Source organism: Sciurus carolinensis, chromosome 7 (genome assembly GCF_902686445.1).
Source record: "Sciurus carolinensis chromosome 7, mSciCar1.2, whole genome shotgun sequence".
Lineage (NCBI taxonomy): Eukaryota > Metazoa > Chordata > Mammalia > Rodentia > Sciuridae > Sciurus > Sciurus carolinensis.
The window spans coordinates 104,094,710-104,118,685 of record NC_062219.1 but is presented as its reverse complement, the minus strand read 5'-3'; the positions used below and the strand labels follow the sequence as shown (position 1 = coordinate 104,118,685).

Here is a 23,976-nt window from a genome sequence, read left to right as displayed (position 1 = left end):
TCCAGAAAACATAATCAAAATTGAGGTTGCCAGATACCATATGAATAACTGTTAAACTTAAAATTATTTAGTTTTCCTTTGATTAGTGGTTTTTCAGGCAACATAAAATCATTGTCCCCACTGGCATTTCATCTATAACTGGTTAGACAAAAGACTCAAGGTGAGGTTAAAACCTGCTAAATGCCCATCTGTACACTGCAGGCTTCTCAGTCTCTACTCTGAAAGGAACTTTTGATAGCAAGGATCAGTAGGGCAAGTGAATGAACTTCAAGTCAGTTTACTAGAAAGCAAGGATTAGAGCCCACCACCTGCATATTTTCAATAGGACACTAAGGTACACTGCTGCTCTGTGTAGGTAATGCCAATCCCCATTTGAAAAACAAGTGTATCTTCTCAGCTCAAACAAAGATGTGCTAGAGCAGGAAGAAGGGGCACAGGGGAGGAGGAGAATGCTAAGGAAATGTGTATGACACAGCTCTTATCTTGCGGTTATAAGTCTGTCCAGTAAGCTGTTTTCCAACTGTGATTTCATTTATTTCACGGAGGGTAGTTTAAAGTCTCCGGGAAAAAAAAAAAAAATGGCCTAGCACTAAACAGATACCAGAGAGAAAAAGTAGGACAGTTTTTGCCCTAGAGAAATATATGCAGAGTCCCACAAAAAGAGTTCAGCATTTCTCTAAAATCAGAGATTAAATCAATTATGCAACCCAAAACTGCAGCACATGTGGAGTTTCGCAGAAAGCCTGGGCAAAATTAGTCAGCCTGCCATGATCCTTTGGTACCCAAAGTGACCAGAGTTTGGATTCTTTGTTGTTCATGTGGAGGAAGGGAGGGGCAGAGGATAGAGACTAGGCAGAATTGAGGCAAGGCTAAGAGAAAAAAAATATAAGCTATTCTAACATCAAAACGCACTGCTTCTTGAATTTGTAAAAGCTTGGCAAATGGAAAACTTTAAAGGCTGAGATCATCGTTGTATTTTCACATCTAGCAAAGAAAGATAAGAAACTTTCTTCATCATGGACTTTGCCTCTAAATAAGAGTAGCCATCTCTAAGAGAAGATGCTCCAGATAAGACAGTCTGTCCTTAGTTTACCTATGTAAAGCTCCTCCCTGCTACCACAAACTATAGCAAGAAACATGTAAAACCTGGAGGAATTTATATACGCATAATGGGAGGGAAAAGAATTGTCACTGCCTGCAAAGCCATTCCAGATGTTTTCACAGGCATGATTGCATTTCATTCTCCCAGGCTTTTGATGAATATGGTAGAGGTTCTCATGAGGAAACTGAGGCAAAGAGAGGTTAAGTAACTTGTCAGAAATTACATAGCTATTAGGTGGTGAAGTTCTAGGACGTGTGAATTTAGAGGAATAAAAGAGAAATAAAGCAAAGTTGCTATTACTTAGCATGATGGTGGGCAACAGAGAGGAAACAGAATAGGTTCCAGATGCTAAAATCACCTGGGGAGGTGGAAGAAAATAAGTTCTGGTATATGAAAGATAACCATTAAAATGATTTGGGGAATATGGTACAAATGGATTCCATGAACTTCAAAAGGTAAGAGAAAGGGGAAAGGATCTTTTATTATTTTATTAACTAAACCTCTTTGATGGAATCAAGTAAAATCCAAGTTTACACGTAAATCCACTCTATCAACACAACTCCCCACACCTTGTACTTGGCCAGCCCATACTGGATTACTTACCAATCTCTCAGCTTTCTCTGTGCACATGAGAGCCTTCAGTCTTTTTTTTTTTTCACCCTCATTCTTCCTAACACTCAATCTCCCTTCAACACTTGGGTACCCTCTAATTGATTCTAAAAGTTTTCTATGGACTTGACTTAGATGCCTCCTTTTGTGCATGAAAATGTCTGTGTTCCCTTGGTGCAGTAATTCTACTTCAAGAAATTTGTCCTAAAGAGCTAGTATAGACAAAATTTAATGCCCAAATTCTTTGCTGCAATGTTATTTTTATAAATAAACACAAATATTTTAAAATGCTTTGAAATAGCAAACAACTAGAAATGTCTCAGATCATGTGGAACCCCTGGCTTCCTAACAAGCTCAGTAGCTGACTCACAAGCCCTAATGTTCCACCAGCTCCCTTGCCTCTGCTCTCTGTGCCTGGAACACCACTACTACCCTTTGAAGCATGACTCTTATTTATTGTCAAACACAATTCAGATGGTACCTTTGAAAGGTCTTTGGACCTTTCTTTGTCAACTAAGTCTGGGTTAAGTGGCCCTATCCAGCTGTCCCAGTATGCCATGTTTTACCTCAAGAGTTCAAAAACTGCCTTTTACCTGTCTCCTTTACTTGGTGAGCTAAGAAAATGAACAGTGTGTTGTCTGCAGAATTCGTTTGTAAATATTTTATACAGAAATTGTGAGCTAGTTAATTTTTACCATTTCTCCACCAGGAAACAATTAGAAATAAACACAAAAATCCTGTAGAAGTGAAAAAAACAAACCTCATTTCACAATTTTAACTTGTGTATACTTAATATCGTAGCATCAAAATGCAAAAACTAAATAAAATTTGAGAGAACTGCAAGGAAGATAGATTTATCTATAACAATAGTGGAAAAGTCAACACACCTGACTCAAAGAATAAATAAAATAAGGTTACAGCACTTTTGAAAAATATAGTGCTTGAATAATAAGCAGAGATGAAAAAAATAATCGAACAAAGAATGTCAAGCATTCAGACAACATTTGTAAGAACTGATTACATTAAGCAAGTTTAACAAATTTAAAAGGATCAGAATTATATAACTTATGCTTTCTGACTGTAGTTCAATCAAAATGTACAATTCATAATGAAAAGTAAGAGTCATGTGAAAGGAAAGATTTTCCAGTTATCTGAAGATACCATGAGGACAATGGAAAAGCAAGACAAAGAGTGAGAACATTCATTTTCAATATGTATAGTTGAATAAAGTTCTATCTGAAAATTATAAATGACTTCAGTAGGTTAATAAAAAAAATAGATTGTCATTAAAAAGAGTAAGAGAACAATTATTTCATAAGATCTTCCAAAATGGAAAATGAATTTATAAAAATTATTTGATTACATTAAAAATAAGAGACATAAAGTTAAAAAATAATTAAATCTTATTATAGTTCTATTAGAAGAGATGAATAATGTGTAACTAAACTGTACATTTTTATTTTCTGAAAATTTTCTAATCATGTGTGTCATATTTTAGAATGAACAAGAATTTATTAAGTGATTATTATGTTCCAAGGACACTCATCAGGAAGTTTCATTGATTAAAAAAGAAAAAAAAAGATCGATCTCTAGCACCTCAAAAAAAATAAATAAATAAACTCGTCCAAATTATAAATCTATCTTCTGAATACTTTTTCAAGTGTTATTCACTGAATTGAAAATAGCAGGGCTGGGGAGATAGTTCAATTGGTAGAGTGTTTGCCCTGCAAGCACAAGACCCTGGGTTCAATCCCCAGCACTGCAAAAAAAAAAAAAAAGAAAGAAAGAAAGAAAAAGAAAGAGCAAATTATGTTTTAAAATAATTTGTATTTGTATCTGAATTAACCTTGAAATTCCATAAATACAATGATGGAACATGAACTATAGATTAGGAAACCAACACTCAAATCATGAGTATTTTTCTCATGAGCTGCTCTTTTTTCCTCCACAGTAGACTCCAGAATGGTCGTACTATCAGATCCTAGACAGCAAGTAGTTCTGAACCAATTAATTTATGATGCATATTATTTTCTGAATTAACTTTTAATTCCCAGTGTATATTTGCCCCAGTTATCACTAACACACTCTTTTCCAGAAAATAAATGATGGTGGAAGGAGCTTGCAGCCCATGAAGTAAGAAATGACAAATGTTTGAAAAGAGAGACATGTTTACCCTGGTTTGAATATCACACAATGTATATATGTATCAAAACATCACAGAGTACCCCATAAATATGTATAATTTTATATATTTTAAGAGAATTTTAAACATTTAAAAATAGCTGGTTAAAAGAACCAGTAGTCACTATCATATAATTAAGTCTAACCCCTCACAGAGTGACTTTGTTCAGGGTGACAAATTTTTTTATCATCCATGATGCCTCTGAATTTATCATCAATTGATAAAATATTAAAATAAATATGCAAATGTATTATTCATTCACTACTTGCAAAATACATAAATCTTCATACATGAGGTTTATCAGATTAATTCATTTCTATATGCCTGAGAATTCCAATGATAAAGCAGGAACAATAATATCATCCATTTCTTATACAGCTTAAATGATTTAGTGCATCTCAACAGTGCAAGGCACATTGTCTAAATGCAAAACATGCCTTTAAAAATGTTGACTCATAGTAATAATAGTAAAAACAGAAGAGGTAAAAATAAAAATATGACATTTATTTCAAAGTTAGCATTTAAGTTTGGAAATTAAGAAAAATAAAGCAAGCTCTTCTTAGCAATTAATGTCTACCTTGTAAAGTGCTAGACACTGGACATTTCAGAGGCACAAATACTAAGTGATCATTCATTTGACCAACCTAAGGAACTGTAAGGAACCCAAAGAATATTCCTCTCAAATTCATTAAATCTTACAAGAGTTTTCTAATCTCCCCCCCCAAAAACACATCATTCACTTATTCAACTGTGTTTTTATTTTGTTTTTACAAATTAATTAAATAATATTTAGTGATTCATTTTGTGATTGTTTTTATAATTAAATAAAAGTTTATAATTTCTAGGAAAATTTATGTTACTATTATTTAATGATTTATTATGTGATTTTTAAAATAATTAAAATAAAAATGAATAGATCTTTAAGAAAGTTTATGTTACTATTATAGAGGTTTATGAGTTAGAAGTACGGTTTAGGAAATACTGATATTGACAACATTAAAATCCTAAAGATGATTACTGCAAATGTATTTGGTAGATCAGAAGACTCTATTTGTATTAATGTTTTGTTTAACAATACATACATAAAATTCAAGGGTAATGTGATCTTTATGAAAGAATAATATCCATCAAAAAATAGAGATCTTTCTGTTTCACCTCATTTTGAAATACACATTATTTGTTAGATGTCAGTTTCATTAAAGGTGTTCTGAGAACAGAAATGGTATTTTATTTCTGTACCTGTAAAAGACAAAGAATTAAGTATAATATTTAAAAGTCACATCCTTTTGATGTTACATTTTTGGTTTATTGGCCTATTATTAGTTTGATTAGAGAACTGTCAATGTAAATAAACTGATTCATTGATAATCCTCATTAATTTAAAAACCATCTGTTACATCTATGTAAAAATTATATTTATAGCTTAAGTGTATATTTGTATTGTTTTCTAGTAAGATCTAAACTTGAAAGAGGACATTTATTAATATTTCTTTAACCTAATATATTGTTTTTTAACAAACATCACGCACAAGGTTCTCTGACTGCTCAATGGTATTGTGGCTTTAGGCTGGAGGATACATTTTAATCTACACTTTTCTCAGGTTTGTCTTCTTCTTATTACTTAATCATCCAATGAGCCTTACAGAACTGTCAGTTTGGAAGGCAATAAACTGTGTATGGATTTTTCTTCTTTAGGATTGAGAAACCCCAATCATGGAAGCAATGAATGAAACTTCCAAGGACCTTGTACTTCATTTCCTGACAATCAAAGTCATGTGCTAATGATGACCTTAGGCTCCTGGCTACGAATGTGAGACAGAGCTGACAAATAACCATCACTGGCTCTGAAAAACAAAATGTGACAAGTTTTAGGATAAAAGCCCAAGTTCCTAGTATAATTACTGGACAATGAGGCAGTTCATCACATGACCTGGCTATGACAGGCCAAAGAAACAATGAACTGCTGTGTCCCAGTTACACTGATGTGTGGAGTATGCCTTGCTGACCTAGCGATCACTGAGGATCTGCTAAGTTTTAAATATCACCGGAATAGTCATTACACAGATTTATTTGTATAAAACAAATACATTATACAAATAAATTATACAAATTTATATGATTATACAAATTTATATGATTTACTATCTACCCAGGGCTATTATATAATACATTTATTTAATATTACTATTTTAATAATAAATTATACAATAATAAATTATATTATGCAATAATAATTATTATACAGGCTGGGCACAGCGATGCACACCTGTAATCCCAGTGACTGGGGAGGCTGAAGCAGGAGAATCGTGAGTTCAAAGCCAGCCTCAGCAAAAGCGAGGCGCTTAGCAACTCAGTGAGACCCTGTCTCTAAATAAAATACAAAATAGTTCAATCCCCAGTACCCCCCAAAGTAGTACAATTATACAAATTTATTATTGATGGTTATCCTCTCTGAAATCTTTCTGTAAACTATTGTGAGAGAATTTTTCATATGCAATTCTGAAAGTACAAGACAGCAACAGTCTCCCATGAGCTGAACATTTAGGTGAAAAATATGCTAACATCACTGATACCTTTGATAACAAGAAAGATGTGTTAAGGCATAGGAACAACATTTCACCTAGGAAGAAGCAGGACTGAGAGAGATGGGTTCAGATTGCTCTTTGTGAAAAATAAATGCAAACACTTAAAACACTCAACACATAAAGAACTCAAAAAACTCTACACGAAGAATACAAATAACCCAATCAACAAATGGGCTAAGGATATGAACAGATGCTTCACAGAAGAAGATCTACAAGTAATCAACAAACATATGAAAAATGTTCACCATCTTTAGTAATAAGAGAAATGCAAATCAAAACTACCCTAAGATTCCATCTCACCCCAATTAGAATGGCGATTATCAAGAATACAAGCAACAATAGGTGTTGGAGAAGATGTGGGGAAAAAGGTACACTCATTCATTGCTGGTGGAGCTGCAAATTAGTGCAGCCACTCTGGAAAGCAGTGTGGAGATTCCTTAGAAAACTTGGAATGGACCCACCATTTGACCCAGCTATCCCACTCCTCGGCCTATACCCAAAGGACTTAAAATCAGCATACTACAGAGGTACAGCCACATCAATGTTCATAACTGCTCAATTCACAATAGCCAGACTGTGGAACCAACCTAGAAGTCCTTCAATTGATGAATGGATAAAGAAACTGTGTTATATATATACAGTGGAATATTACTCAGCCATAAAGAATGATAAAATCATGGCATTTGCAGGCAAATGGATGAAATTGGAGAATATCATGCTAAGTAAGATAAGTCAATCTCAAAAATCCAAAAGGCGAATGATCTCACAGATAAGCAGATGATGACACATAATGGGGGGTGGGAGGGGGGCAAGAATGGAGGAAGGAGGGACTGTATAGAGGGAAAAGAGGGGGAAGGGGTGGGGGAAGGAAAAAATAACAGAATGAATCAAACATCATTACCCTATGTAAATGTATGACTACGCAAATGGTATGCTGTAACTCCATGTACAAACAGAAATAACATGTATCCCATTTGTTTACAATAAAAATAAATTAAAATTTAAAAAAACACTCAACACACTAATTTTATTGATCTGATTTCGAGTTGGGCATTTTTCATCTGTCCTAAGCAGACTGTAAAAATTGAATTTGGATTTGTATGAAATCACCAAACTTTTTGATGTGATTTTACACTTGCTTTGTTCCTTTCATATAGGAAATAAATTATTACAGTCAAGTAAACATTAACACTATAATTCCTTCTTCACAGATGCAGACATTTAAGTATGATGTGTTGCAAGAAAAAAGTACTGAGCTGAAAATAGAACCAGATATCTCCATGCATTTCTGTGTGTGCTAATTAGTCATACATACATTATCAGAAGCCTATTAGGCAGAAGGGACTAGGATTTTGTAAAATCCTAGATTTCTGAAGAAGTCTATCATTTAAGGAAAAGGACATTTATGAATATGTAACACTTTACAGCAATCAAATGACAACATGAATACGTAGAATGGACCTGAAAAAAGGGCATACTGAAATTTAATGAATGGTGACAGGAAAAACTTCATAGTAAAGGTAGTTCTTGCGGGGAGCTTGAAGGCTGAGCAATAAAAGGAGCTAAAGCAGTCTGTCTTGGTCTTGTTCTTTACCAAATATAAGACTATGAAATAAATAAGCAGTCCTTCAGAATCTCAGTTTATATATATGCTTATATATAGTTTGTATATATACATATGTATGTATATTAAGAAATAGCAATTATCAGCACAAATTGGATCACTTTTTCTATTATGCTTTAGAAAACAAAATTGTATACTTTGAAATCCAGCCTACATCCTGAAGTTCATGATACTCATATATTCATTACTGTTCATCACCATCTACAGCAAGAGTGGCCCGTCACAGCCTCACCAACATTGAAAGCACATTCCTGCCTCAGGAATTTTGCACTAACTTTTCCTCCTGTCTGAAGCTCTTTGTCCAAATTTTTTTCAGGTCTAGTCCCTTCTTGTCTTTGTGGTCTGAGGTCAGATCCATGCTTCAGAAAGGCCTTTTACTAAGTAACCTGTGGTGGACAACATCCAACCTAGACCTCTGTTGAAATTATCCCACTACTTAGTTTTCCTCTGAAGCATGTATAGCCATCTACACCTATATACCTATTTTTCCCATTCATTTATTTTTCCCCAACAAAAGAATGCCAACAGGAATCTTATCTGTCTTGATCAATGATGAACATTCCAGTCCCAGGAACACTGTCTGTCACTGAGCTGGCATTCAATGAGAGAGAAAGAAAGGTTGAAGGAGAAGAGAAAGGAACAGACATTTATAAATGAAAGTGAAAAGTCACTACATCAGAGGAGTTATCTCCCTAATATCCCACTTATTTTCTCCTATTTCTTCTTACAAAAATGTAAGTTAGTTATTTATGAAAGAAACTCTATACGGGTTTGATGAGTGAGGTTTGTCACTCAATATGGACAACAGTTCATTTTCAATGATGATATGTAGATGTCAGTTACACTAAAAAATAGGCGAAAAATGAAGTTGTTAAAGAATAGAGAAATTATATTGCACTTATTAAGAGTTACTACCTCTTAATATGTGTTGTTATTTGCTTCCCATGAAAAGTAACATTTGTGTCAAGATTATATTTAATCAGTCATTATAAAAAACAAAAAGCCAGAACAAGATGGACAATTTTTTTCTCCTACTTTGTCCCCTTTGCTGAATCTCATGCTATTGACCAGTCCTTCATTCCTATGAATCTCCTCATTTGTTTCAAGATGAGATTCCATTGTCACTTTATTTCCTTTCCAGCAATATAGCATAAGCGTTGCATTGTGTGTCTGTTTGTGTGTGTGTGTGTGTGTGTGTGTGTGTGTGTGTGTATGTGTGTTTCCCTTTCTCCTTCTTGAGCTCAGATCAAATTCCCTTACCATCCTTAAAAGTCTGGCACTCCTTAGGTCATTTTCCTTCTCTATCCCTAAATTCTGTTTGATTAAATTTATTCTTATCTTTGATTTTGAAATCAGGCTCATGATCCTACATGCATTTATACACCTTCAGCACAAACTTCTCCCTTAGGTTCCTTTTTCGTAAATCTGTTTTCTCTTTAGAGGTTGCACCTTGCCTATTCCATTGAAATCTAAGCTTGAGATGTATGAGTATTTATTTAACCTAACACTGCACAGGGCTTACTATGTGCCAATGGTGTTCAAGCACTTGAATAAATATTAGCTCATTTAATTTTCATAAAAATCTTTGAAATAAGATGACTATTTTTCCATTTTAGAGATAAGGAAACTGATACAACTAGTTCTTGATAATTGCCCAGAGTCACTAAACTAACAAGTGGTGAAAAGGGAATTCAATCCTTGCAAATTCACTGTCAAGAATCTCCCAGTCCAGAGCCTAGGATGTATCTTAAACAGCACATCAAAATGGTCACTAGATTCTAGTGATTTTTTTTCCTCAAATTTTCCTAATTTGTTCCTTCCTATTTAACTCCAGTACCTTAGTTACAATCAGACAGTTTTATAATTTGTTTTTCACTGTTTCTTCCAAAATAACTCCACACTGCTAAGACCAAACTGAGTCACACCACTTCCCTGTGTAGTAATCCAGTGATTACCCAGTGTCCTCATGGGCATGGTTTAAATGGCCAAGAGGCTTCATCTGCTACCATCATTCCACATAAAGCTTACATGCAGGCACATGCCTGCTCTACCGGTATAATGATAGTTCATAAATATATGTCTTCAGCAATCTTCCTGAATCTTTAAACCTTCTCCAGTTCAACAGATTGTTGATTGTTGAACTTGTCCTCGATTGTTTTGATTTATTTTTCTCCATTATTTTATTTAGATACCTTTTGAAAGCAAGGGTTCACGATTTCTATTTCTATATACTCAACATCTCCCATGGTCTTGGCACATGGTAGGCTCTGAATAGGAATGATAAATGAAAGAATGGACACATGAGTGAAGTGCTTTAAGCTTATCTAAAGTGCTCTATCAGACTAATGAGACAAGCACTGAACAGAAAGAACTAAATTGAGTTTGGCATTTGTGATACAGCTGTAGCCCTCTGAGCAAAGCTTTGATCTTGAATTTCCTTCTAACTCCAGCATTCTATGATTTTACTCTACTAAAAGTCAATTGGCACCTTTTGCCAGCTCCAGTTGCCTTAAAAGCAGGACCACCAAGAAATAGGATTCCATACTGTGGGGACTTGGATCAAATGGCATCAGATAGCAGATACATTCTGGCAGCACTCTGTGCCAATGTCCACATCTATTAAGTTTGTTTACTAACTAGTCACATTATCTATTTCATGTTGGGATTTCTTTAGGGTGTGGTAAAATTGGACAGATGGGTTGAAAGTCTTCCTTCAGGCATAACACACATAGGATTGGGCAGATGGGTTCCAATAATCAACCTTTAGGCCTGGAACACATGGATGATGTGCAGAGAAAAAGAATACACCATTATTTAGTGATGGGTAAAAATAAAGTTGAACATGAAGAAACTTAAAATTAAGATTTGGAATTTATAAGGCAAAACTGGAAATTGACATAGTATAACTTCCGTTCAAAGGTACAAATATTCAGCACGTAAGTTATACACCGTGGTAATTCCAGAAACACTAAAAATAACTTTCAAAAGACCAACTTTAGCAATAGAAAATACCAACCTGAAAGAAGTTCTCTAGTAACAAAAGCAGGGTCGAGTTTTATTAAATGTTTCTCTCAGTGAATTAGATGAGGGTTTGGTAAGAATACCAAACAGATGGGCAAATACTACTAATTTGGGAGGAAAAGTTCAGAATCCAAAAGTATTTCCTCCCTGTGGAAAGATGAACTGAAATAATCAAGTTAAGTGGCAAGTAAAAAGTCTTAGATTCTCTGAAACCAAGGGAAAATAATTCCTACAAGAGAGTCACCATGTGGAGATATATATTTGGATCTCACACAGAAAAAAAGAGTGGGAGTTAGGGTTGACAACCCAGCTGGCAGGTCTGAGGGCCTGGCCTGGCTGAAGCAAGTCGGGTTAATCATTGGCTGTCGTAAGAGAACGGTGTCTGTGCTGGTAGCTGGAAGGGGACTGTGCTGGAGCGCATCTGTCTGCATCTCCCTTTCCACACTCTGTGCTTCCCTGCCCTGCTCGGGGTCCCAGGATGCTGCTGGTCTCTACCAACTTCATCAGTGAATTCTCTCCTGCTCAAGAAGAGACATCCGCCTCATTTTTTCAGGAATGTTCTTACAGTGATTTAAGTTATGTACAGATAGTTAGGCCAAGAATGCTCTCCCACCAGAAAATCTAAAATGCAGGTGATACTAAACAATGACATCTAAAGATTTTCTTCCCATCAAAGATTTCTTTCTTTGGGATAGGTTATTATTTTTTTTTTCTGAGAACTTTCTTTTAATCTTCTTTTGGAGGTAAAAATAGAATGCCTTTATATATTCAAGGGTGGTTCCTTTGGGGTCAGCATATAGACTACTCAGCATTTGTACTTATGATTATAGTAGTTCCAAGTATATAATCTCTTGATAGAACTCATGGTTTGTTTGTTTATTATTTTTTAAACTAAGTACCCAATTTATTGAATATACCACTCCATATTCACTCTTCCCTGGCTGAGACATCAGCAACAGGCCTCAATTCCCAACTGGAGGACCTTCATCTCCTAGCATCTTCTGAGTTATCTGGCCCCCTCCACTAGATTTCCAGGTAGACACAGAATCAAAAAAAAAAAAGAGGTGTTAATCACTGAGGGTGATCATATACATTTCTGGCTTTCTCCTCACCACCTGCCTAATATTGACCCAAGATGTGGTGGTTCTACAAGTCTTCTTTCAAAGCATCCTATACAGCCAAGCAAACAGCAATGCTTCCTTGAGAGGGGTGAGAGGTCACCTTGCATTTGATTTTTCTCCTTTTCTCTCTCACTTATCTTTTCCCTTCATTCTCACACTTCTGGGATTATCTGCCCCCAATCAAGTCTTAGCACATAAGGTTGGTTTTCTGAAGTTCAGTTTTCTGAAGGAATTATGTTGAAAGGATGATTGAAATTTTATTGTGCAGTAGTTAATTAGAGGATCTCAATTCCATCAATGATATTTTCTGAAAGAGTGAGCCACAAAAATTGTGATACAAATAACTAACAGAGGAACTGATCTGTAACCTGGAGGAGGCAAAAAGCACTCCAAGTGAGCAGCAGCATGAAGACTCTAGGCCAGACACGTGGACTGATTATAGAGGGTGGAGGTAAGAAAATGACCAACAGAAGTCACCTCTGTCCATGTCCACAGCTCTATTAGCAAACTCACCCCTTGCCTTAGCCCTTCACAGCCTTGGTTAAGCCTCTGCTTGGTACCACCATCCATTTCCCAGAGCCTTTCTCACCAAGCCTAATTCCCAGGCTGCTGCCCATCCCTGTGCCTTTACTCACCGACTTTCAACTCCCCTCCTAGGACGACTAGGCATGCCACGCTCAGCACATTGCTTCTGTCCACAGGGAACTCTAAAGTACCCAGCACATAGAGGCCTCTGAGGAAGGGAAGATCGATATCCACAAGAACAGTCCGGTCTGCAAAAGAAAAAGAAATTAGACACAGACCTAAAGCAAGCATCACCTTCTTTCTTCCAGTGATTTTTTGTGAGGTTCCCCTGGCAATTCGGGAGCTATTTACATTGCGACTTATGCCAGGACAGGTGCAGCATCTGAAAGAACAGAGTTTGCCAGAGGCTAGGCCTTATTGAAAGGATAGGCAGGGAGCCATGAATAGTAAATGCTGCCATTGCCTAACACAACAAGTGCTGTGGCTGAAAGGCATTGTTCGTGTCCCAAACAGCTGACCAAGCCTTCACTTCAGTTGTGAATACACAGATCAAGTGAGTTCCCTGCCCTTCATGCCTGTCCCTTTACTTTGGTCTCCAGTTTCAGGGAGACATAGATCAGTAGATATGTCCTGGGCCTCATAAGGCCAAAGAATGGGATGTAAATCCTAGCTCTACTACTTACTAAAGTGTAGACCAATAACTTTGTCCCTTTATACCTCAGTTATCTTGTCTGTGAAATGGGCATAATAATACAAAATCTTCATTCCTAGATATTTTGTGAGGATGAGTTAATGGATCTAAAGTACTTAGATACTCCTAGCAAGTCATTTGCAATTCTCTAATTACCACTGTGTAAGGCAATGCATGCAGTGCATGCTTAGCAAGTACTTGATAAAATCATTATTTGTTCTGTTGTCCATTTGCTTGGTATGCTTATAGAGCTCATGGACAACTTAAAACCATTTTTCTTCATCTCCCCTTTCATAAAATCTTTTTCCATAAAACTTCAGAAGAAATCACCATGAATTTTGTCTGAAATGAACAATAAAGTGATATATGAATAAAACATTCTCATTTAAAGTAGTAAATATTTCATGTATGCCAAAGTATTAAGTGTTACTTTCTAAAGCTTACTAGTAATTCAGCAAGAATTAAAGATATCAATATAAATGTTTCTGCTTAAATTTCAAGTACCATAATCACTGACACATGTAAAGATTTTTAAAGAGTTCTTTTGTTAACATAATCTCATTTCTCAGTCCAGGAAACAATGCACCCTGCTGTTCTTAAGGACCTGTCCAAGCAAATTAACTTGCTATGCATTGTCTTTCTTAGTCCTTGACTGCTTTTCGAGTTATGCCCTCCTGTGGCAGAGACTATAGGGCCATAAACCAACCATTCTTGTTTCCTCTTGGTTCACAGTTAGACTCTAGTCTAATAGACTCTCTAGTCTCTAACTAGCCTAACTAGTTTCCAGCCTCTTTTGAAGTTAGATGAAGCCATGCAACCCAGTTGTATTCATTGAATGAAGGCAGAGTTGGTATGACATCTCCAGGCCTAGTCCATGGGTCCTGCATGTTCTCTCTTCCTCCTTTGTCCCTTAGTTGAACAAGAAGTCCAGCATCATCTGCATGGCCCACTCATCCTGCAGGTTTGCAAGTTTTTTCTCTGATAATTAGACATTGCCAGTCTCCTTGATGGCTCCACCACTCCCTCTGGGGAAACAACCTCTCTCTCACACTCCAGTAACCTGACACACTCCACATTCTTATATCACAGCATTAACATGCATTATTCAAATTACTCACATACATTATTGTGTGTAAGGTGGTATACATTTCAATGTCTTTATGTTTTAGAGGAAAAGACTTTTAAAAAATCCCTCATGCTTATTGTAATGTGGGAAATAAAAATAGTAAATAATTATTGCCTTAATTCTTTGAGTTTAGGTCCCTCAATTCTTTGAGTTTAGTTCCCTACATACCTTAAATTCAAGAGTTCATTACTGACTGATAAAAAATGAATGATTAGGCTAAACAAATAAAAATAAATATATATCTCAGTCCCATCTCTGGTACATTTCAAAACATTCTAACAGAAAGTAAAATATCAAGAAAATGTTCTAAGTTTATTAACTGCACAAGAACAGGAACCATAGCTGCCATTTTCACATTTATTTTTTCAGTATCCAGAACAATATCTAGCATACAGTTGGTTCTCAAAAATAACACACAACAACAACACACACACACTCATGAAAATCCAATAGCTACCAGAGGAAAAGGACAGCATGAAGACCAGAGCAGAAACATTGTTCTAATTTCTTTGATGACACACTTCAGGCTAAAATTTCCTGGATTCATTTCTCCAACTTTTCTTTGTTTTTCTTTTCCTTCCTCATGGTATGTCAAGTCTTGTCAAGCACTGGGAATTCAAATAGGTATTTCCCAGCATTAGATAAAGATGATGTATAAACAAAATAAATCTAACATGTGTTAAACTAGAAATGAAACTACACCCTTCAATTACATGGAGGTCGATCCTATCTTCATTCCCAGCTACTTCAAATTGGAAAGTCTATCAATGCGCCTATGTTAACACAATTTTGCTAAGACAAAATAAATATATGTTAATACATAAAAAGATTTGTATAAGGGGGTTTTCCTTGCATCACCAATAGCAGAGATCACAGTGGCACAAGCAGAAGAATTCACACCAAAACAGCCTCCTCCAGGGCAGGCCAGCTGCAGGCCAATTGACCACTTCTGAGCTGCAGTAAAAGCTCATGGAGGCTTTTTTTTTTTTTTTTCTAGATGTGAGTTGGTGTCAACAAACCACTTTCTCCAGAAGTAACATTCTTTCTGTGAAATTACTCAAAACTTTCCAGAGCACTCAACCTGAAATAGTTATTTATACAAGCCACCGAGTAAACATGAATGATTGACCACCTCTAATTTAACTGTTGCCCAGTGCTTTCCACCTTCTCCTGCCTTGGCCTCGTCTATTCCATCCTGCTCTGTCAGTGACCAATCTATCCTACTTGAGAGAATGAGCACTGGCATATGGAGGGAACCATCTGGAATTTCTGTTGCTCAATGGGAGGCTGATGGGGGAGCTGATCTGGAAAGAGGTTCCAAAAAGAATTAATGAGTTCCAGATGTAATTAAAGACTGTTTTCCCCCCAAAGGGGCTCAGGACCAGCCATGGGGTGGTGCCTCTTGGTTCCGAATTACACCCTCCTACCACTTGTTCATCCATCAAGCACTAAACACCCATCATCTTTATCCTAGTATCTAACACCAGGCAATGTTTTATTGTATTTCTGAAAGTGTTCTACTTTGACAATTAAAAATAAAGCTTTAGAAACAATATCTGGAAACTTAACACTAAGGAGAATCCCCATGTCTCCCTATGTACCAGATGAAACAGCAAGAGAAAGAACAACAAAGATCCAGTCTTTTAAAAATACATTAGCCACTGTCAAAACCAGAAAACCTGAGCCAAATCATAAGACAGACATCTCTGACAGAGTTTCTTGGGCTCCTTTTGTATCAAGAATTGTTCGACTACAACTACGATAGTTACAAAGCATTCCATATAATTTCAATGCTAGATTTAAACTCAATTTTTTTCCCCCAGCAAAGTTCAAAATCAAGGTCATTCATGGGTAGCATTCCAAGGTTCTGACACTTGTCTAAAACCGATAGAAATGAGATCAAGGGCAAAGGGCATAGATCCTCGGAATAATGATGGGGTCACATGAACAAGCATAATTTAGGGGAGGCAGGCCCACTGTATAGTATTCACTGTACAAGGCCCATAACTTAGGTGGTTCCCAGTACAACTCTGCCATTGTCAGGAACGCAGCTTGCACCAACTCTGGATGTCCTCAAGAGTGCTAAGGGAGAGCAATGGCATGCAAAAACAGAGCAGGACACACAAGGGCCATTTGTAGGCTGTTGTTTTCCTGCACCTTCCATAATTAGCAGGTTTGCTTCTGCATTCAGTTTTAGCTACAAAATAGTTTCCTCTAAATATGCGAACCAAGGGAAAAGTAAATTTTAATACCATTTGCATCACTATTCTATGCTTTAGCCTTCCTTCTGAAAAGGCTAAGAAAACAGGGTTTATAGTTCAAAAATGGTTACTCGAAATACTTTATACCTACATTTTACACAATGATTGGTGGTGTTGTTAACTCTGAGGCAATCTAATCGCTTATTCAAATAGTCTATCATAATTTATGAAGATGGCTGATACACCCAAGAAAAGTACTCCTAAAAGAGTGGAAGCTCTCAGACATAAATAATTTCACAGGGATGAAAGGTTAATATGATTGAAAATTACTGTCAAGTAGACTAATTTACTGAAACGATGGTATTTGGTTCTCAATACTTCCTTGTAGAAAAAGCTGAACAAAAACATGCTAGAAGATAAGGACATGTTCCTTCTATAACTAAACTCTTCAAGGAGTTGCAAACTTTATAGTTTGACTTCTTCATCAAATCCATGCAGGTGGATTCTTTATTCTACTCTGCCTATCTTTTCTTTTCTTTTTTTTAAACTGGTCTTAAAAATAAGCAGAAGAGGCAGCTTTCAAAGTGCCCAAAGGCACATGATTCAAGTCTGAGAGCCAATTTCCTAACAACTTCATGAAAAACCATCTGCTCACCTGGGTGAGTGTGTGTGTGTGTGTGTGTGTGTGTGTGTGTGTGAGAGAGAGAGAGAGAGGGAGAGAGAGAGAGAAAGAGACAGAGACAGAGACAGAGACAGAGAGAGAGAGAGAGATAAAGAAGAAAAGGAGAACTGGAGGAGGAGAGAACAGCCCTTATTCCTCCCGCATGGGAAGAGACCCATTTAAATTTCATATAATAAATCTTCATCCCACTCCCCACATTTACTCTCTGTATCTCAGTCACATAGAGACATGCATAATTCCCACAGTAGAATCAACACTTTAAATTATGATATTTTAATTGATCAATAAAATGCTTAACATACAATGTTTATTTCTTTCTCTAGCCTACACCATCTGTTCTTCAAAAATATTTTGAATCTATTTAATAGGAAGTTGTTTTTTTTTTAAATAAAATTACCCACTGTATCAGATCAATCCTTGGGATCCCAAATTCTGAAAGGAAAAGTGCTAGAAAGTGCTTCTGCTTTCATAAAGGTAGAAAGGAATCTGCGTTCTCTCCTCCCACCTTGCTCTGTTTTTTCTCAGGAGATGTGGTCATGCTGCTGAACTCTCCATAGGGCCTGGAAGACTCCAAGGGGCTGATTTGGCTTTGGCATTTGAAGTAGGGCGCACAGTGCTCTGCTTGCTCAGATAATCTAGTTTCACAAAAACCCCTAGACCCTACAATCCCCGAAAGACCTAAAAATGAAGAGCATTCACTTCAATAAATTTGAGGTCAGATGTTAAACTACAGTTTGGCTTTGTTCACATAATTCTATTACCCCTGTTCTTTGTTAATGAACCCAGGCTGACCTAAGGTTTGAGGTTACGATTCCTCTCCAGCCCTAATAGTGAATACTAATATGCTCACATATCTGGGAAGGCAGACCGTAGCAGTGCTCAGGTAAGCAAATTGTAAGTTTTTTGCAAGTTGCAGTTTGTGTTCAAGCTGAACACATCACACTTACTTCCTATGTGAGTTTTTATTTAGATTTGTTTCCTTAGGAAAGACATTGAGACCAACTTCTAATAAATTAAAGGATTTTCACACGTTAAACCTGAAGAAAAAAATATGAAGCTCTATAAAATAAGTGATTTACTCTTAAAAAAATCTCTATAGAAATTTTCTATGCAGCAAACAATGTATTCAAGGAGTTGCTCCCCCCACCACCTCCTTTTTGAAAATAAATCCTCTTCTTTTTTCTCTGCTTAACACTAGAATGGGCAAAATATCCAGAAAACTCTTGAGGTTCTTTACTTTTCTTCAATGTTATTATTTTTCTCAAGTTTTTAACTATTTCTGCTAATTAAATTTTATTAAATTCCTGATACTAACATTCCATTTGTTTCTTAAGATTATATATATTATTTATAAATGAATAACTGATACTTGAGAGAGATTAGACTATAATACCTGATGAATAAATACTAAACTGAATACATTTTAATATCATCTCAAAATTTATAATTTCTGAGGGAGCCAGTCTATATATTATGCTAAGTTAATAAGGTGCTTATATTCTACATACACGCAAAATAATTTCTAAACAAGCTTTTATTATTTTCAATATTTCCATACTTTCCATATTTTTGGAATGCCCCAATACCTTTAAGAGGTTTTATTGAGTGTGTCTTTGATTATGTAAATTCTCTATATTCAATGCAAAGAGTACTTGCTTGGGACTTTCAAAATTAATTCTTTTCCCCTTGACTTAAAATACTATCCCAGTGATCCTGAAGCTTCCTAGAATTCTTATGCACATTTCTAAGTATTCCAATAATAATATCCAGAATCTACAACTTCTGCCAAAAGTCCCAGTACTCTAAAATATCTTCATACTGTCTGACAAAGATACTGAAATCCCTGTCATTAGAGTAAATCCTTCTTTTTAAGCCAGGGTCATTAAAGGTCCCCAGAGGAGAACAATATATAAAGAATAGCTTTATTAATGACCAACAAATTTGTTCATTCATCCATTTATTCATCTAGCAAATATTATCAACTGCTTTGTCAGATACTATAATATACGCAAAAAAAATCCATAAACAAAATAAGACTTCCATTTCACATAGAGAAGTAACTAGTTTTACAAAACTGATCAGGTAAGTTTTGGTGGAAGGAAGAAACAGAAGAAGTATTTGCTTCTGATGTAATAATCAAAATAATCACAGTGCCAAAATAACCATTGCAAAGTCCAGGCAATGTTTCAAAGCAAGGAGGACTATATCTGTTCCTCCTTTCCTTCTAGTGCCCATCCACCTCTGAGAAATCTGGTTTGCTCATAATGCCCTACTGTACGGAATCCCTCTGGTGGTCTTTCTACCCACACCCCATACATATCCAGAGTCTGAGTAGTTCCATATTCCAATGGTTTCTCAACTGTGTCTGCATTCCCTCAGGCTCTACTCATTGATACATGCCTATGGTAGAGAAATAATCTGTGAGCTCAACAGTAAGGATTAGGTGAAATAACACAAACAAATTACTCCAGTGCCTGACATGTAAGAGGCATTCAGTCACTAGCTATCCCCTTTCATGTCAAGTATATATGTTTGAGTGCTCACTCTGAACCTATCACTAACCCGTTGTGTGAACCAAAGAAACCAGACTCAGCTATCATGAAACCTAATATTTTGTGAAGGAAAGTGACATTAAAACACAATCACAAAGATAATTACATTGGAATAAACTGTGCAAATTGCTAAGAAGGAAAATGCATAAAGCTACGAGAATAACAGTGAGAATTCAAGAATAAAAGAACCGAGAGCTAGAGGTTGAGTCACACCGAAGCAAGTAGAGAGGACACAGTATATAAAAGTGAGGAGCGGGAAGGAGCTCCATGCATTCAAAAGGACAGGCAGCTAGAGTGACTGGACAGCAGAATCTGGAGAGCGGTGAGAGCAAAGGCTAGACAGGCACATGAAAGAGCATCCTGGCAGAACTCTGCAGCTGTATAAGCATTATAAACTATCCTGAGAATAATGGCAAACCACCGACGGGTTTCAAGCAAGGAAATCACACAGCCAATTTGTATTTTTCAAAGATGTCTCTGCCCACAAAGTAGGGAATGGAGTAAATGAGGGTAAGTGTAGCAAGAGAGTAATTAAGAGGTATTCTCGTGGTCCACCCCAGAGGTGATAACACATAGGTTAGGGTGGACAGAGAAGAGATTGCAAAACTGCATATTGAGTACTGTTCAGAAATCAAAATAGCCAAGGCGGGTTGAAGTGTCAAGAAAACTGAGCAATCAGTAATGGCAAGAGATGTCGGGTGCTGATGCAAGAAAGCTGGAGGAAGGAGAAGGTGCGAGTGGAACTGGGAAGGCAGACTTGGGTCGGCAGAGGATCGCAGTAGGTTACTTTAGCTTCTGAACCTTGAAGTCATCCCAGCAGAGATTTCAAGCTGATAGTCGGGCATATGGGTCTGATGCTTGAAAAAAGAATGTGTTCCTAGTTTCAAATACTGTCAATAACTTCACAACTAGCAGATATATGTCCTTCGAAATCACCAAAGGAGCAAAAATAAAATGAGGAGAGAAGAATTAAGGTTCAGAAATAGATGAGGATTCCAGGGAATTTGTTCAGTCGTATGGAATATTTATACAAGCAAATGTGGGTACACTGTTAGGAAGTCTCCTGTAGAGAGGTTAAGACTGCAGATGAGGGAGAGAAGGAGACAACCACGGGACCGAAGGACATGGAAAAGAACAACAGTTCCGTAAGATGCAGAGAGCACCAGGTGAGACTCTGAGAGCAGGTAGACAGCTCTCTCTACTACAACAGGAGGAAAGAAGGAGAAGCCAGGGAACATGTAATCCATGCGTACTTATCTCCTTTCAAGAGGACCCTTGGAACTGGTACAAGGAGTAAACATGAAAATATCTGCAATGACCTGAGAAATTGGAACAGTTTCAGTTCACTTCTAAGGCATATAATCTAAACATTACACTCTACCTGCCCAACCCCAATTAGGGTAAATTCATATATCTGGGTATTTTGACCAAATGTAATTAATGAGAACTAAGACATAAGTGGAGTGATGGCTATACAAACACATAAAATAGGGCTGGTGTTGCAGCTCAGTGGTACAGTGTTTGCCTAACATGTGTGAAGCACTAGGTTAGATCCTCAGCACCACATAAAAATAAAAAATAAGGTAAAGAATTGTGTCCAACTACAACTAAAAAAAAACTTTAAAAAATAAACACATGAAATAGCATAATTAGTAAATATGTCTATATACCTACATATCACACTATACACATACTTTATATATGGGATCTTTTTAGCCATTCATTCATTCACAAATAGAAATTGATCATATGATACAACCATATGTAAAGTGAAGGAAGGGATTGTATGATTCCATTTATATAAAATATTTAGAATAAACAAAAAAGAAAGTATATGTAGGAGTGGTTGCCCGGGGCTGGGAGAGATGAGGGAATCAGAGTGTTACAGCTAAGGGGTGCAGAGTATCTTTTGAGAATAATGAAAGGTTTTAAAATGGATTGTGGTGATAGGTGCACAACTCTGTAAATAAGCTGAAAGCCATGACCTTCATGCTTTAAATAGATGAAATGAAAGGTATGTGAATTATCCCTCAGTTTAAAAATGAAGAGCTACTTTATGTACTAATATAAAAGAGTCTACAAATAGTGTACCTTTCAAAGCGAGATGCAAAAGTCCATTGTGTTAGTTATGTAAAGGAAGGTGATTAAAAAAAAGGAAAATTTTCTTTTGAATATTTTGTAAGGTTAGCATAGAATACCTCTGGAGGGAATCCCAAGGAATAAGTAACATTGCAATTTCTAGGAAATAAAGCAGGGTGACAGGAAGACAAAACTGAAGAAAAATATTCAAGAAGTATTCTTTCATGCCTTTGAATTTTGAACAAGGAATATACATTGTCTTTTTAAAAAAATCAGAAACAAAGTGAAATTAAAAGTTGAAACTAGTTAGATTTGTATTTACTATCAGTAAAATTTTAGACCTGCCTATGGATTAGAGTATGCCTTTATATGTGTATGATTCTTTACTTGAGTTCTCTTCTATCCTTGCAATTTTCTCCCACTGCCAGCAATAGCTTCTTTTTTTAAATTTTGATTCATTGCACACAAATGGGGTACAACTTTTGTTTCTCTAGTTGTACACAAAATAGTCACACCATTTGTGCAATCATACATGTACATAGGATAACAATATTTGTCTTATTCTATTATTCTTCCTTTCCTCCACACCCACTCCACCCCTCATTTTCCTCTATACAACCCATCCTTCCTCCATTCTTGTCTACCCCCAACCCAACCAACAGTTATGTATCATCATTCACTTATCAGAGAAATCATTCAGCCTTTAGTTTTTTGGGATTGGTTTATTTCACTTAGCATGATATTCTCCAACTCCAACCATTTACCTTCAAATGCCATAATTTTATTCTTCTTTACGGCTGAATAATATTCCATTGTGTGTATATATATATATATATATATATATATATATATATATATATCACAATTTCTTTATCCACTCATCAATTGAAGGGCATCTAGGTTGGTTGCACACCCTAGCTATTGTGAATTGAGCTGCTATAAACATTGATGTAGCTGCATCACTCTAGTATGCTGGTTTTAAGTCCTTTGGGTATAGGCCAAGGTGTGGGATAGCTGGGTCAAATGGTGGTTCCATTCCAAGTTTTCTAAGGAATCTCCATATTGCTTTCCAGAGTGGCTGCACCAATTTGCAACCCCACCAGCAATGTATGAGTGTACCTGTTCCCCCACATCCTTGCCAACATCTATTGTTGCTTGTATTCTTGATAATAGACATTCTAATTTGGGTAAGATGAAATCTAGGGTAGTTTGATTTACATTTCTCTTATTACTAGAGATACTGAACATTTTTTCATGTATCTGTTGATTGCTTGTAAATTTTCTGTGAAGGTGTCTATTCATTTCCTTAGCCCACTTATTGATTGGGTTATCTGTATTCTTGTTATAAAGTTTGAGTTCTTTACAGATTCTGGAGATTAGTGCTCTAACTGAGGTGCATGTGGAAAAGATTTTCTCCCACTCTCTAGGCTCTCTCTTCACATTGTTGATTGTTTCCTTTGCTGAGAAAAAGCTTTTTAGTTTGAATCTATACCAATTATTGATTCTTGCTTTTATATCTTGTGCTTTGGGAGTCATGTTAAGGAAGTCTGGTCCTAAGCAGATATGATGAATATTTGGACCTACTTTTTCTTCTATTAGGTGCAGGGTCTCTGGTCTAATTACAAGGTCCTGCATCCCTTCTGAGTTGAGTTTTGTGCAGGGTGAGAGATAGAAGTTTAGTTTCATTTTGCTCCATATGGATTTCTAGTTTTCCCAGCACCATTTTTGAAGAGGTTATTTTTCTCCATTGTATGTTTTTGGCACCTTTGTCTAGTATGAGGTAATTGTGTTTATGTGGGTGTGTCTCTGTGTCCTCTGTTATGTACCATTGGCCTACCTATTCTGGTGCCAATACCATGCTGTTTTCTTATGATTG

The 23,976-nt window shown here is 36.3% G+C and overlaps 1 protein-coding gene across 12 annotated transcripts in view; it reads right to left on the bottom strand.

The window, feature by feature from the left end:
* Positions 1-23,976, bottom strand: part of Pkhd1 (PKHD1 ciliary IPT domain containing fibrocystin/polyductin) — a 463,263-nt gene that overhangs the window by 171,471 nt on the left and 267,816 nt on the right. For all 12 annotated transcript variants that reach the window (XR_007109414.1, XR_007109413.1, XR_007109415.1 and 9 more), the window contains one exon: positions 12,880-13,017. Coding sequence is in view for 9 of the 12 variants with exons in the window: in XM_047557741.1 (XP_047413697.1) it covers positions 12,880-13,017 (138 nt within the window). In the remaining 3 variants the exon portion in view is untranslated. The remainder of the gene's footprint in view (positions 1-12,879; positions 13,018-23,976) is intronic.